This window comes from Gymnoscopelus braueri (assembly GCF_963280865.1).
Source record: "Gymnoscopelus braueri genome assembly, chromosome: 6".
In the NCBI taxonomy this organism is placed as follows: domain Eukaryota; kingdom Metazoa; phylum Chordata; class Actinopteri; order Myctophiformes; family Myctophidae; genus Gymnoscopelus; species Gymnoscopelus braueri.
The window spans coordinates 19,190,432-19,207,543 of NC_137607.1; the positions used below are offsets into that span (position 1 = coordinate 19,190,432).

The 17,112-nt window shown below is 43.5% G+C and overlaps 1 protein-coding gene across 6 annotated transcripts in view; it reads left to right on the plus strand.

Annotated features, from left to right (window-relative positions):
• The window catches only part of mcf2l2 (MCF.2 cell line derived transforming sequence-like 2), a gene marked incomplete at its 3' end in the record, with an annotated part of 129,764 nt that overhangs the window by 95,980 nt on the left and 16,672 nt on the right, over positions 1–17,112 (plus strand). For 5 of the 6 annotated variants that reach the window (XM_080431966.1, XM_080431964.1, XM_080431963.1 and 2 more), the window contains exons 25-27: positions 672–750; positions 5,569–5,614; positions 6,231–6,328. In XM_080431966.1, the coding sequence (XP_080288092.1) occupies positions 672–750; positions 5,569–5,614; positions 6,231–6,328 (223 nt within the window). The remainder of the gene's footprint in view (positions 1–671; positions 751–5,568; positions 5,615–6,230; positions 6,329–17,112) is intronic. The other variant, XM_080431968.1, reaches the window with a different exon arrangement.

Consider the following 17,112-nt stretch of genomic DNA (forward strand, 5'->3'; position numbering starts at 1 on the left):
AACAGGTGTTATTCCCTACTAAACAATTTCAGACAACATACCATAATAGAGAATATCAGGAACAATGCATATGCATGAAGCATAGCGTTAGTTCATGCAGGACACGGAAGTCTTGCACGCCTCAGCTGTAATCGGCTGTCAATAGTCAGTTGATGTGAACATATAGCCTCCTATTCCCCATTGACAGCTCTGCTGGTCATTACGTCACACATTCATACTCCAATCACAGCTCACACCTTCACAAAGAGGTTCCTTTAAATACGGCTTTGCATTCACTAGGTCTCTGCTTGTATCGCTGCCTGCTTAACTGTATTCCATTTGTTGCAATAAATGGTTAAATCTACTTTGACGTGAGTGTTCCTGATGTAATGGTTCATGTAATGTTTTTTGTCATATATATATATATATATATATATATATATATATATATGAGAAAAAACATTACATGAACCCAATACAGTAGGTCACAAAGTCACAGGGACCACTTCTACTCATATCCTCTGGAGGGCAGTGTTGCACCACAAAGCTGACCAACTGAACTCATACATGTGAGCGAGAATAACGTGGCGCTGTTCAGTGTAGGTGTTGAGTTTGATTTATTTTATGTCTGTCTGTGTGTGTGTGTGTGTTTGTGCATTTGTGTGATTTGTATATCGTGTATCCATCTACAGGCTTCCTCTATGGATGTGAAAACTATGTGGGTGTCTGAGATCCGGAAAGTTCTAACGGGCCAGCTTGAGGCATGCAGAGGTAATGAACACCCGCATGTGTACACACACACACAAGCGCACACACACACACACACACACACACACACACACACACACACACACACACACACACACACACACACACACACACACACACACACACACACACACACACACACACACACACACACACACACACACACACACACACACACACACACACTATTTCCCTCTCCCTCCTTTCATCTTTATCAGACTCTCTGTCCCAGACCGTTTCCTGCCCTCTTTTTTTTTGCCAGTGAATTCTAATGTGAGTGACTAGTAGACACACACACACACACACACACACACACACACACACACACACACACACACACACACACACACACACACACACACACACACACACACACACACACACACACACACACATACACACACTTAAGCGATAATATCTAACCTTCTGTGTACTTTCGTATAAGAAATTAGTTTATCTCTTACCTAATATTGTCTCCTTTCTACAGGTCTACATAATTATCTGTTAATTGATCCATCTGTCTAGACACATGCCCATCTGTTCATCCATCTTTACATACAGTATCTTTGTGCAGGTACATGCGTGCATTGAGCCATACAATACAGTACGTAACGTGAATAACAGCATGGGATACATTCGTGAATTGAGACGATTGTAAACGTTCCATGAAAAAGGGCGGCCTCACCTTGCACAGAGCGCTAATTCCTAGCAGTGGAAAATACAACATTCTCTCAGACTAAACATTGAATGCAGAAAGGGGGGGGGGGGGTGGGAGACATGCTTGATTTATTACGCCTTGTGTGCAGAATTTCCATATTAGGAACGGGCTTTTGTGTTTGCACAATGGAAATTGTCACGTCACCCGCATATTTATCAACATTTTGGAGGCAGCCGCCATCACTGTCTGGAGACACGCTTGGCATTCTATTGTACAAACCGTCAAGTCAGGAAAATTGCGTTTGCCATATATTGTTTGTGAAAGTGCACCGAGAATGTAGAAAAGCATCATTTCTGTTGTGGTAATCACGTTCCATCAATCGTTTTCTCCTCCAGGTTATTTGGTTGAATCTTTGCTAATAGGATGCAGGGGGTGGGGGGGGGGGGGGACGTCCCTGGCAGAGACAAGTGTACCCAGTTATTGTTCACACTTCAGAACTGACATGCTTGTATTGTGAAGAAATCTTTGCTTGCTTTTCGGTGTGTGTGTGAAGCCCTTTTTGACCATGGTCTGTTGAGCTACCCAGCCATGGTTTGGCTGATGTGTATGTGTGTGTATATACACACTCGCACACGCGCGACTGCACACTGCACACCTGATGTCAGTGTTGATTTTGAAAAAAAAAAGTCTAGTTTAGTTTTAGTCGACAAAATATAAGATTTAGTCGACTAAATCTACAGTTGATTTAGTCGACTAAAATTTTTTTTTGGCAGGCCGTGATGGCATCGAAATGATTTTCACTTAGCTGCATGCCGAAAATAGCCGATCTACAAGCTCACAACGCTTTGCGAGCAGATCAACTATCTTCGGTCTGTGACACCCGCACGCACCCACGATGACTTGTCTTAGCTCTACTGGATCTCTTCTCCACTAGTCCCTCCCAAACATTTTAGTCTAGTTTTTATTTGTTGACGAAATTGTCAGTATATTTAGTCTTAGTTTTAGTCATCATACAGTAGCTTAGTTTTTATTTCGTTTTTATTTCGTTTTCGTTGGTGAAAAAAGGTAGTCGACAGACATTTTTCGTCATAGTTTTAGTCGACGAAATCAACACTGCCTGATATGTATAAAGAAATACTGTCTTCTAGTCTCCCCTCAGCTGAATCTGTCTTACTCTTATCTACGTTTCACATTCCTCATCTTCATTCCCTCCCACTCCATTATACTTTATGTTCCTTTTTTCTATCCGTTTCTGTCCTTGCCACTCCTCATCCTCCCTCTCTCAGCTCTCCTCTCTTCTCTCCCCCTTTGTCCTCTCCGTGTCTCTCTCTTTCTCTCCTCCTCCCTCTCCCTACCCTCCTCTCTTCTCTCCCCCTTTGTCCTCCCCTCGTCTCTCTCTCTTTCTCCCCTCATCCCTCTCTCTTTCTGCCCTCCCCTCCTCTCTCCTCTCGCGGGCATCTCTGTCTATCCTATCTCTCTGCCAGTAAGCATCAATCGCCCACTGTTCCACTCTGTGGATACTGACTGACAGGAAAACAGCCCTCTGTGCGCCACACACTCTGCCCAACCGACAAGCGCTCTGTCCGCACGCGTCACGCACGTGTGTGTGTGTGTGTGAGTGCGTGCTTGTGTGTGCGTGTGTGAGTGGACTAACTAATGACACTACAGCCCTCTTAGGAAGTCTGGAGAGGGGAGTCTGGATGCTCTGACAGTACAATGTGTGTGTGTGTGTGTGTGTGTGTGTGCGCGTGTGTGTGTGTGTGTGTGTGTGTGTGTGTGTGTTTTTGTGTTTGTGTGTGTGTGTGTGCGTGTGTGTGCGTGTGGGTGTGTGTGTGCGCGCATCTTTCTGTGTGGGGTCTGTAAAATGTGATTTATACCCATGACTCTGTGTGTGAGGAGAGGGAGAAGGTAAAGAGAGGGAGAGTGAGAAAAGAGAATGAAATTGGTCTGGGAGAAGGAGATTGAAAGTGTTGAGAAGTGTGTGTGTGTGTGTGTGTGTGTGTGTGTGTGTGTGTGTGTGTGTGTGTGTGTGTGTGTGTGTGTGTGTGTGTGTGTGTGTGTGTGTGTGTGTGTGTGTGTGTGTGTGTGTGTGTGTGTGTGTGTGGCAGAAGGGCGCAAGCGAGCGAACAAAAGAAAGACGGTGGTTTTCATGTGGATGGATGGATGGATGGATAGATGCTATTATCAAATGGCTCTAATTGGCAGCTAAACGAAAGCAAGTAATGCTAACCTGAGCAGTGCAGGAGTTTCCACCTGATATTGTGACAGCCAGGTGCTTGTTCAATACAATTCAAACTCCTGAAACCCAGACTGTCCCCTTTTGACAGTCTGGCATTGATGTACTCCATAGAACCAATAGAATATGCTGTTGGCATGAAGTGCCGCACTCAACACTCAAGTCACAGTGCCTCCCACTGCTCTCCACCAAAGGTCCTCGTAGGCTAGACGTGTCGATCTCAATGTAGTCTTGCGTGGCCGGCCCTGCAAACCACTCTGAATGGAGCTCCAGGGAAACTCACATTGGAAACAGTGGATACTGGATAGCAGCCGACTCATTCTGGCGTGACTAAACTGTGATGGAGTGGTGGCGCAGTGCGTTTAGGACCAGAGTCCTTCTGCGTTTAATCTAACCAGGTCAACCAAAATTCGATCGAAACAACTTCGTCAATCGGCAAAAATGGAAGATAAATTCATGAAAACATTCCCTGACATATGTGCACTGCACAAAATGGTGTTATTTAACCCATTACGACCTGAGGCGATTAAAAATATATATCTAAATCCTAACAGTTTTTTGACCAAAAATCGAAAACATTTTTTTTCAAGATTTTTCAAAAATAGCAGATCTACAAGCTCGTAGCGCGGCACTCGGTGCCGCGCTATGAGCTTGTATATCTGCTATTTTTGAATAGCCAAAGAAATCTAAAGTGACACAGATGCGTTCCAGGTATTAATGGGTTAAAGACATCCAAATACCTTGTTTGAAGAAGTTTGGAATGATTATCGATAATCGAGATGTTTTGGCTTGTTTGCCAACAAGCTACGGGAAGAGCCTAGTTTACCAAGCCTTGCCGACTTTTAACCGGCTGATGTATATGAAGGGTCAAGGAGCGCCCCATTTTATACATTTTTTTTTGGGCCAGGAGGCATAACTTACAGTAGTCACCTTGTTTGTTTCACTGGGTGGTCGTGTTTTATGCAGACTCTATCGATGTGGCCCAGCCCCATTGTATCCACTTTTCACTTCAGAATTGTGCCCAGTTTTCCTTTCTGAGAAAGCAAGCCTTGAATCCTAAGTTAATCTGAATTATTTGAATAGCCTTTACATAAATAGATCCATGGTAGGAATAGGAATGGAGAAAGAAAAGGGGAAAAAGGCTGTTGAGCTGAATAGAATATTTTGAGTCTGTCAAATGCTTCCCTCCTGAGCCTGTATTACACAGGCAGTTTCAAACCAAATCACTGACAGAACTTGCTATCTCAGGTACGTACTGTAGCTCTGTGGTTTGGTTTGTAGTTCCTTAGTGTCTACTCTTATCTTTACTAAATCTCCCTCCAGAGATTTGTTCTCATGCAGCAGAAACCTCAGTCAGGGTAAATACTGTTGACGTTTTATTTATGAAGCTTGTTGTTTAGATATGAGTTGATATCCCAGGCTGCAACTGTCGTGAGGGGAATATATTGCTTCTTCGTCTTCTCTTTTTACAGAGTCACAAATTGATTTCTTGCTGGTGGTCAATAAAAGCAGCATACAGGCTTTGAAGCCTGTAACATTTTAGTCATTGAAATTCTCGGTATCTGGTGTCTGCTGTCATTAGTCTGGACACTGAAACTCAAAGTTTTGTCCTGCAAAGTGGCTTACCAAATCATCAACCAATGGTTGTTTGTAATTCATGCCATTTTAAAACATTCTTGTCATTGAATATGGATGTTCATTCATGATTGTTCAGCGAAATCATGGCGCAGGCATCTAGAGGCAATGGTGTACAAAACTTCAAATGTATTATTGTACCAAATCACTAGACACTGAAGACGCTTTACCTGTAGAGCAGGACACTAAACCCACTACTGCTCTCATAGCTGAGCCGTAACCTAATGAAATAGATGTTAAAACAAAGAAATGAAAACATAATCTAATACTTTGTTTTTCTCTGTGTTTACAGAAGCCAGTCAGAAGATCTCCGAGGGCATCTATAGTGGACCAATGAGGCAAGGAACTGAATTAAATCTAAAATATCTTCAAAAGTTGACTTGATGGATGCTTCATCCTATCCTATTTTAAAATTGTCTTAAAGGACAAGTCCAGACTAAAATAACATATAGCCAACATATAGTCATTTGGGATCAATATAAGTAGGAGAAAAAGGCTATATATTATTTTAGTCCGGACTTGTCCTTTAAGGGAGGACCGGCCGGCCGGCGGGCGGGAGTTGTTCGGATATGCGGTTGTCCAGAAACGCCGATCCGACCAATATGCCCATATATGGACATGCCAATATACAGGGTATGGGCATACCTGTATACTAATGGCATCAGGGATCTCCATATATGGGCATAAAGGGGACACTGACAGTCGGGTACAACAGGTACTCTGACAAAGCCCCGACACTATGACTCAGACATATCGGTCGGATTGGCGGTGCGACGTAGGTGTGAGTTTAATTAAAACAGCACTTAAACATGATGACATTATCGATGATTCAAACCACATTTGGCGCATATAATAACAGATAATGAACAAAGGCCTCTAATGAAAGTGGTTGCTTTCTTCATTTGTTTTACCCTGACCCTTTCATTGGCAATGACTCCCGGTTTGTTCCAATAGGAATGTACGTAAGATGGCACTGAGGCAGTCTGATTCGTCAAGTCCAGAGACGTGTTTCAAGAGGGCCAATCCCAGCCCCAACATGAGACAGAAGAGAGGTGAGTCATCACATTTTGAAAGGGAAGTTCCACCAAAACTTTGAGCTCTTTGAGCATAGATAGGCCTGGTCCTAAAATATCCCAATTTCTTATGATTACTGAAAATTAAATTAAATGTAAATATTGTTATTAGAATAATTAAAATAAATATAGATTTATTTTTGTGAAAATCCATGACCCTTGATCCACACCAAGATTCCAAGCAAGGTGATTTTTTTTTGTTTTAGAGCAGCCAGAAGAAGAGTTAAAATAAGTGTTTTTAACAATGTATTCTGTTCTATTAAACCATTGTTATTTTATCTATATAGTGCCAAATGACAAGACAAGTTGTCTCAAGACACTTTGCACAGAGCAGTTTAAAACCATACTCTACAGACCCGACAATTTCCCCCATGAGCAACCGCTTGGCAATGGCGGCAACTCCGGCAAGGAAATACTCGCTTTTAATGGGAAGAAACCTCTAGCAGAACCTGGCTCTAGGACAGGTTGACAGCCAATCTCTATGGTCACAAATGACACTGGTCCACTCTGACACGCTCTACTATCTGTACCATGTGCTATGGTGTTTATAAGAGCCTCAGTTCTCTTTCAACAAGCAAACTGTGTCTGTGACCGTCACACACACACACACACACACACACACACACACACACAGAGCGTCACAGTCACCAACTCACCATCAATACCATGCATAGACCTATGCACACAAAGGCCAGCTGCAGCTAAGATAAGTTTTCCTCAACACATGCATGCACACATACTCTCAAATGCAATCAAACACACGCACGCACGCGTGCGTGCACACACACACACACAAACAACCAGATTTGCTACCACAGTGGAGGATGAGATAGCAGGTACGATTTCACGCTAGTAAGAGCTCCTTCGTGCCGCTTCCCTGCGAGTAGCAGTGAGAATAACCACAGTCTATCTGTTAGCACCGTCTTGACCGTGTGTGTGTGTGTGTGTGTGTGTGTGTGTGTGTGTGTGTGTTGAAGTCAAGGCTGAGTGAATGTGACAAGAGCACCTCAGTCAACTCCCACAGTCTCCAGTGGACACCTCTTCTTTCGTTCGTTCTTTCTTTCCTATCTTGTTTTTCTTTCTTTCTTTCCGTCCCCATTGCAGTCAAAAATGCAGACTCACGGCCTGTTACTTGTCTGCCATAATCTGAAGACTCACCACTTACACCCACTAGCACTCTCCCTATTATACCCCTTCCTGCTACTTTCTGTCTCGATTGATGCTAGCTGCTGACCAACTATGCAGACATATCTTGGTCAATCATTCTCATGTTTTTGTTACTTAGGTTTGTTTTTCTTGACCACGATTTTAAGAATGTAATTGAATTTATTTAAACGGATGCTAGGTTAATTGTTTACCTGGTATCCTGTAGTTTCAATGTACATATTGTTATTTAGATTAGATAGTATATTGTTTAAACGGATGCTAGGTTCTTGGTTTACCGATCCAGTTCCTTGAAGCACTACACTGTCTCACTGCATTCTATGTACGTATGTGATTATTTACCTTGCTTATTGTGGGTCGCTCTCGATAAGAGCGTCTGCTAAATGCATTAATTTGAATTGTATTGGTTTCTTCCTTCTGTTTCCTTCCCTCCATTCCCACCTCCATTCCTCCTTCTTGCCCTCTTTCACCCCACCAATCTTCATCTCCTCCTCTCCCTCTCTCTCTTCATCATCTCCTTCTCCATTTCCCTTAAACTTCCATTCCAGATATATACTTTTTTGCCTGCCTGTGTGAAAGTTGTAGTTGATCTCTGTGCAAGAAAAACATCATGTTTTTTCTTCCAGTGAATCAACTAAACTTCAAGTTCGCTTTGTCACATCACAAGCTTACAGGCGTAAAAGAGTGGGTGAAATGCTTTGGTGCACGAATTGCAGTTACATTTTAAATAAGAACATGAGTAAAAGAATATCAAAACAAATGTACATAACGTTCGTAATAAAGACTTAGATCCTTAGTCATTGTCGCTAATAAAATACATCAAATAGGAGCAGATATCAAACATGTATAAAATAAATATGGAATGGGAGTCTGTAGTCATTTATACTGTACATAAAGTGATAGTATCAATTCAATAGGCGCCTGTAAGACTGACATGTCGACAGGCCTGATGGCCTGGCTATAGGGAAACTGTCCCTTTAGTAATTTGAAACCGTGATATCGCCTGCCTGACAGTAGCAGCGTGAACAGATCGTGGCTGGGGTGGCACGTGTCTTAGACTTAGATGATCCGCTTAGCCCTCGCTATGCACCGTTTGGTGCATGTCCTGGAGGGAGGGAAGCTTTGCCGTCCGCAGCAGTGCAGTTCCCATATACCAGGCGGTGATTCAGGACACTCCATGGTGTTACTGGTAGTAGAATATCCTGAGGATGTGGGGGCTCGTGCTGAATTTCTTCACCCGCACAAAACCTTGTTTTTGGGCCTTTTTCACCATGTTTGTGGTGTGTGTGGCCCATGTGAGGTGTACACAGAGGAACTCTACACCAAATTCTTTCGCCAAACATGAGCTTGCAGATCTGCTATTTTTGGCTATTCCCCCCAGAATATTGGATGCTGGGGTTCAAATTGGGGTCCAAGCACCCTCAGGGTTCCTTAAGGGGTTTCCAAATGCACCCTATACAGTTTATTTAAGTGGTATTAAATCCACTAATTTAATACCTCTGCACTCCTCTCTCTAATGCTCCTCTCCTCCTGCTCTCTAGTCCCATCTCACCCTCAGTTTGTGTGATGTTCAGCACTTCTCAATCTGGACTGAAACCACGGGGGGTTTGGTAGTAAGATGATTATTATTATTAGTTCAAAAATTGCACTGGTATTTTAGCTCAGCTTGATGCTATGGGACATGGCACTCACTGATGTTGCTGTGTGTGCAACTGCGTGCGCACACACACACACACACACACACACACACACACACACATACAAACACTTCCTTTTTAACACCTCACAGTCTGTCAGCTGCTTCTCACTGATCAGACAGGTACTCATGCATATACCGTATGTGAATATCATCACATACGGTACACACCTTTCCCCCGATATTCCCTTAATGTTGTTCAGCGTGGATGTCAGAGGTTGCCAGTTTGTATCAGGAGATGTAAGGTTGCGATGCTGTTGACAGAGCAGTTTTTCCCACTGTAATAATAAGACTACGTCCTAGTATATGGTACAGTATGTGTATGAAATGTTAGAGGGCTTAATTATTAAAAAAGCTACCACAAAAACACATAGCATATGTTTTACATAACGGTAACAGGAGAGTTCTGAAAAGTGGACCAGATGTGCGCTTTTATCTAGAAAATATAGAGAGGAGGCTCCAGGCTGCATCCTTAAGCCCCTTACACACCGGGGGCAAATTTTTCATGCGAATAATAAGCTTTTTTTTTCAAACCTTATAAAGTCAATGCAAGCTTACATGGAGCGAAAAAGCGTCTTTTAATTATTCGGAACGAGTCCGAATTTTGCGTATATTCGCATATTCGCCGGTGTGTAATGACCTTTACTCTTCCTGTCTGGAAAGTGGCCAATCAAATAGCTGATTATGACTGGGTAGCAACCACGTAGCATCCGTTACTTCTATATATGGAAAATCCCTAAAAACTATCTAACTAGCCGTTGTACATAATCAGTAACATTGAGCAACTGCATGGCCTATTTTGTGCCTAAAATGTCATCAGAAACCCTAAATAAGTTTAGTTTTTGTTCTTTTTGTACAAGCTAGTTTGGTGTTAGGCCAACCAAACATAGATTACATCCCATAGCCTGGAGGGATGACTGCTCTGCAATTGTCTAGTTGGTCATTAGGTCAACCAAGGATAGACTACATCCTACAGCCCGGAGGGACGATTCCTCTACAATTGACTTGTTCATTGTTAAGCCAAAGCCAACTTCATCAGTCATCATTTGCATTTATACGTTTTGCGCCTGCAGTCCATACAGAAATGTATAGCAGCCCAATTTTGTGTAGGAAATCAGTGCGGTCCCCATGTTTAGTAAGAGGGAATTAAACCCAAATAACTGCCATTGGTATAAAGTAGATAAGTATAGTAGACTCTGTGTCCCTGGTGATCTTTCCCTCCTCTCTCTCCCTCGCTTTCTCGTTCTCTCTCTCCACATCCTTCCCCGCACCGTGTCATCACATTGCATCACCCTGAACTTTTCCCTATGTCTCCCTCTGTCTCTCTCCACCTCCTCTCCTTATACCCACAGAGAACCCTCCCTATATTCTCTGTGTTGGAGTGATAATGATGATGGTGGTGGTAATATGGGCAGTTAGAGAGCTAATCCGCCACAGGGCAGGAGACTGAGGGCTGTCCTTGAAACACAAACTCCTCATAAAGGAGGATACATCAACCGTCTGAGAAAGAAAATCAATCACACCTGACACATTATGTGGCCACCGTGGAGAGTAAGGCCCCAGCTTATAAGGCTATAAGGCTTATAAATGGCCGGCGTGGATGGAATACACTGGGACATTTTGGACGTTTTCTTTTTGATACACACAGCTGGAAACACTCAGTGTTTCCCTCGTGGCGTGGAGGAGGCATTGAACCTCAATTTAGATGCATGCCAGGACTGCGACTCGATAGCAGGGGCAGCAACTTTATTTTTTTCTTCTTTTTGGGGGGCTTTTCTGCCTTTTTTCAATAGTCAGTAGAGAGTGACGGGTAAAAGGGAGAGAGATGAGAGGAATGACATGCAGCAAATGGTCCTCCCAGCCCAGAAATCAAACTGCGGATTCGCTGTTAGGCATCAGAGCCTATGTAAGCACTTTCAGCTATCAGGTCGCCCCAAGCATCAACTTTAAAAAAAGATAGTTTGGCATTGAAAAGGGTGGCACTGCTCTCTGTCCACATTTCCTGTCTCTTTTTTCACTGTGTCTATCTCATTAAAGCATAAAAATGAAAAAGAAGGATGCCAATATTTTCTATAAAAATGTTTTATAGAATATTCAATTTTGAGAAGACTTGACCCAAGATGTCACTGACTCACCATAATGATTGACTATTGACTTGTTACAAGTCTATGAATGGACTCGACATTTAGCTCTCAGATTAGGAGCATTTATATTTTGTCAAAGGGGGCATTAAGGTGCTTGAGTGGTGCCAGGGTAAACTTCCTGCCCCAGAAACTAGCAGTTTGAATCTTCCGCAGCACATATAGCATGGCCGAGGGAAGCTGGGAGGCCATTCTTTATCGCTGCACTGCCGACTCTTTTAGGTTGGTCTGGGCACTTGTCAGCACAGGTTCCTCATATCGGTTGTTCTTCCACCATGTGCTACGTCCTCCCATTGAAGCTCCTTGCTGGCAGGTGAAAATAAGTGGCAGGTGATTCCATGTGTATCAGAGGAGGCATGTGGTTTCAAGATTACCCGTGTGTAATCTTGTGTGTGGGGAAATGTGTGTGGGGAAATCAGGAAAATGGCATAACGACTACATTTGGAGAAAGGGGAAAAATTGCAACCAAAAGGGGACTTCTGTATCCCAGCTTTCATCTACATCTCTACAGTGCGTGTGTGTGTGTGTGTGTGTGTGTGTGTGTGTGTGTGTGTGTGTGTGTGTGTGTGTGTGTGTGTGTGTGTGTGTGTGTGTGTGTGTGTGTGTGTGTGTGTGTGTGTGTGTGTGTGTGTGTGTGTGTGTTGCTCCTCCTCTGAAGTCCAGCATGGCTTTCAGTCGACCCATTTCAAGTGTTGGATCTACTGTTTTGAAGGGCACAGACACCATTCACAGCAGTGACCCAGGTGTCTTTTTCTTCCTTTTCATGAATAGATGAAGGCCTATGTGAGGAGCAACCTTTCTAGACGAAGCTTTCAAGTGTATGTTTTAGAAACTTGGATGAACACTCTGAAGGCTTCACACCTGGTCTTTTTCTCCCCAATTAAAGTCATTGCCAATTCCCCCGTCACTGCCAACACCTACCTACATGTTGGACTGGGAAGGGTAATAGACAACCACATCTCCACACATGGAGCTGTCAGCCGGACACACAATTATGTATTGTGTGTCCACCCTGCTCCTTTGGCTGAGAGAGAGTTAATGCCCCATTTTAAGCTCTGTGTTTGTGCAAACATTGTTTACAATTTAACAAGCCGACAGTGTAGTCGAAAGTCTGAATCTTGAAATTCACTCTGCCCTTCAACCTGCCTCTCACCTATTTGTCTAGCCTGAATTTCCATTTTGTTTCCCTTCATTATTCTAGTCTAAAAGTGCTCCCATTGCAGCTGTTGTCGAAGATGGGTCCTGGTCGAAGAGATTTCAGAGAATTCAATAAGTCACCAAATTTGGTGTAACACTGAAATCCCAGATTAATTAGCTATTTCAGTAGACTGTGGGTTTTTGAACAGCCTGACACTAATCCTGAATTATTCCTGGGGAGTCTTTTTAAACCCGCTTCAATAGCAACATCAATTATATCGGCTAACATTGTTGTTTTAAACTGTCTCGGGCTGTTTAATTCCGTCACTGCATTCAAAGGACGCTGATTGACCCGGTTGGAATTCCAACTGAGAATATAATACACAGGATGACAGCATCATCACTGATCAGATCCTGAGATCACAACTAAGAAGAATATTTTAATTGACATGACTAGTGATTCAGGGGCTGGAGCCAGGCAACTGTTTGTGCACAGTTCATAGAGTACATACTGTACAGTTAGACCAACTGATTAACTGACTGACAGACAGACGGATGGACCGATAAATGGAGCAGAACCAGTAAATTCTCTTTTAGAGCACCAGCACACCAGAACTCATGGATGGAAGGAGTTGCAGAAGGCGAGGCAGTTGTGCAGGCTATTTTGGGGGAATAAAAGTTTCATGGATGGGTGGATAGATGAAAAGTTTAAACCGATGAATAATTGGTTCTCTATTTTGTTTCCATCTTAGAACAGCATCTGTTGTTTTTTTAGTTTTTTTGCAATGCTGCATCATCTGTACAGTGGTGGCCTGCCTTAAACTTGATTTATACTTGGTTGTGCGTTGGTGTTGCGCACCAAAAATAGCAGATCTACAAGCTCACGACAGCTACAGTTTTCGGTGCGCGACACCCGCGCGCAACAAAGTATAACGGGGCTTTTTTCTAACACATGACTCACATCTCCGAGCTGCACTGTGGAGAAAAAGTCTGCTACTGTTACCCAGTTATACTGGACCAATTGAATGTTCACTGGTCTATGATGATATGATAATAGCTGTTACAATAGGGGAGAGCATCTCTCTTCTTCATGGCTGACGTCCAGATTACACCACCTGTCTACTGATTTAAACCAGCCATTTTTCTGCAACATACCGACGCTTTGCGTTAAGTGGCTTATCGCGCCTTGTTCCGTTAAGCACACTACTTACCTTTTCCTTTCATTTGCTCCTATACTAAACCTCTCTCCCTCTTCCTCTCTCAGCTGATGCTTCAGCCAGCCAAACGGCTGCTAACGCTAGGAAGCGCTTCACCTTGCAGGGACTGTCCAATAGGAGGTCTCTCCCCGCAGGTAACGCCACCTCAACGCCACCACCAGTGCCACCACTCTTGATCATCGTTTAAATCCCTGTCTATCATCATCATCAGCATTTTCATCTTTACTATTGGCACCGTCGTCATCTTCCTCTTCGTCGTTACCATGAACATCACCATGGTTCTTCACTGTCATCGTCATCATGATCGTCACTGTCCGTGTCAGTTTTGTCGTCGTTAACGGGTGACATTGTTAATGCATTTACTGTAGAATCACAGTAGATCGATTATCATCGTTGTCATCATATTGAGAATGATCACTAGCCTGACACCCAGCCTGAATTTTCATTTTGTTTCACTCCATCATTCAGTCTGAAAGCCCTCTTAGTGCAGCCGCTCTCTGAGATGGGGGCGTGGCCAAACTGTGACTCTTTGGCGATTGGTTCATACTGGATCATCCCCAACCCCATCCCCATTGGACCGGTTAGATTTTCAAACCAAGAAAACCTTGCCTTCGACAGCGTCACCAGACCAGTGAATCGCCAGAATATCTGTTGTAATGGCCGCGGCTATAGCGATTCAGGGGCTGGAGCCAGGCTAAATGATCGCTGTCATCTCGATGCATCTAAAAAATAAATCATTCTCGTTTAGGTTTAACTCGTTTTTGCTGGTGACTTTCAAGGCTCCCATCTCTTGGAAGTCGTCCTTCCCGCGGCGGTGTCCTCTTTCCTCAAATACTTTGAGGTCTCATTGTCTCATCATGCTGCTCTCGCTGTGTCCCAGCGCCTCGGGCGTCTCACCGAGATAAAGGCCACGTCTCGTCTGCCGCCCTCCGCCTCGCCATTCATGCGTTATCTATGTATGTCAGTAATGTCTATTTGCGACCAATCCGCGGCCACCGAACCTGCAATTTAGGAAAGAGACAGAACATTGAGAAGAGGTAAGGTGGAGAGAGCGAGAGAGAGAGGGAGGATAGCTGGGCTGGGAACAGCAGGGCTAAATTCCCCAGCACAGCGCCGCACTAAATGTCAGCCGCTAATATTCAAGCCATCTTGACATTTTAGAAGCGTATTAACATTTTTTGGAGGAGGACAGTCCTTGATTTCCAGATACCACCTTATGTTGTAGTGGTCAGGCCAGTTCTCAAGCTAACATGGAGCCTTAACCCAATAAGACCGGGAACGTATCTGTGGCATTTTTTTTATTTCTTTGGCTATTCAAAAATAGCAGATATACAAGCTCGTAGCGCGTCACCGAGTGTCACGCTACAAGCTTGTAGATCTGCTATGTTTTGAAAATTGAAAATTGAAAATGTGTGCAAATCTTTGAATATATATATATTTTTTAAGCGAACATCTTTAACTAAAATCTTTGCTTCTGGGTGGGGGGGGGTTGTCCCTGTAACTAAATATTTTCAGATGGGGGTCCGCGGCCAAATACATATCATTTTGGGTGGTCCTTAACATGAAATTTTTTGAGCTATATTATGGCAACATACGTTTTTTCAAAAAAACTGTTAGGATTTAGAAGACATTTGTAGTATCCCCAGAAGCAAAGCTTTTAGTTACAAATGTTCGCTTTAAAAAATATATCTTTGCACACATTTTTACAATAATAAAAGAAAAAAGAGATGAGCTTTTATATCTGCTATTTTTGAATAGCCCAAAGAAATCTAAAAATGACACAGATGCGTTCCCGGTCTTAATGGGTTAATGAGACAGTGAGAGTGGGGGTGGAGTGGGGGGGGGGGGGCGTAGTTAGGCCTATAGGACACAGCCACAGCTATAGGGAAACATTGAGGTTTATTGTTTCATTTCACAAAACACGGGCATGATGAATCACTGGCAAACACAACATTTGTCTTTATCTGGAATATACACACGCATGCAAGTGCATGCTTAAAGAAGATGCAACAAGTCACATTTTTTTCAGCGAGCAATGTGACCGTATGACGATGTATACGTTAGGCTTTAGCGATGCGCACACACTCATATGAGTGTCTCTTTCGCTGTCCCCCCACGCCAGATAGAGATCAATGGCGGTCAATGGGCAGGTGGCGTCGTCATGGCTGCTTGCCAATAAATAAACTTGCCATTTAACAATGCTCCTCCGTGCGACACTGCCTCTCCTCTCCTCAGAGCTGCTTCTGACCCAAATCGATAAGTGCGGTGGTACTTGTGTTGGATTGCTGAGGCGTATGGATCGGATTCAAGTGCTACTCTGTCTAGTTAGGCCGGCACTTGTGAACACAAGTGTGTCTTTTCACAGGGAGACAGGTGGATGACACATTTCTGTCCTCAGCCAATAAGCTTCTCTTCTGAACTCCTCGATGAAGGAGTGATCTGGTTCTTTTGGGTTGCTAACTTAACTTAACTCTGCTCTTATATGCTCTCTGCCTGTCCTCCCCCATCCCCTTGCCTCTCTCTCTCTCTCTCTCTCTCTCTCTCTCTCTCTCTCTCTCTCTCTCTCTCTCTCTCTCTCTCTCTCTCTCGCTTCTTCCTTTATATACTTTTATTTTATTTTGTTTGGAATCTGCTTTTCCTTCCTTGGTCTTTTGCTGTGGCCTTGATGGCCCCCCTCTTTTATGTATCTCTCTCTTGCTCTCTCTCTCTCTCTCTCTCTCTCTCTCTCTCTCTATCTATCTGGTTCTCTCTCTCTCCTCCTATAATCGCCTGCTGGCTGCAGAACCTGCTGCTAAAGAAACACCAGTCAATCGTCGCTTCTCTCTTGCCTCCTCCCTCACCTCCTCTTCCTCGTCCTCCTTTGCCGCACGACGTGCAAAAGGTACCAGGGCGTCTGTCCTGACCCCTCCCTTAATTTATATCTATCTGTCTCTCTCTCTCTCTCTCTCTCTCTCTCTCTCTCTCTCCGTCTTTCTATCTGTCTCTACCTCTGTCTGTTTGTCTCTCCAACCCCTTCCTTTCTCTCACATTCTATTAAGTTTGTGAGCTCACACGAGCTCGCATACACACACGTTGTTTTCTCTGTCTTCATTTCGAGCTTATGTAACACGTAAAACAACCTTGAAAGTAGTTGCTTAAACCAGTAAAAATGACTGACTTAATTTATAATATTACTACTATAGTCGAAAGCCCATTCAAACGTAATCATTTCACTATAGCTTTAATATGGTGTTTTTTTATTAGCAACACTGTTTCTGTATAATACTGTCTATTTTGGATGGCCATGCCAACAATAATTTGAATTGAATTCAGTAAACAGAGAGCGAGAGAGAGAGAGGGGGGGGGAGAGACAGAGAGAGAGAAGCAATTTTCTCATTAAGTCCTCGCCATTTATTACGCTCTTGAAAT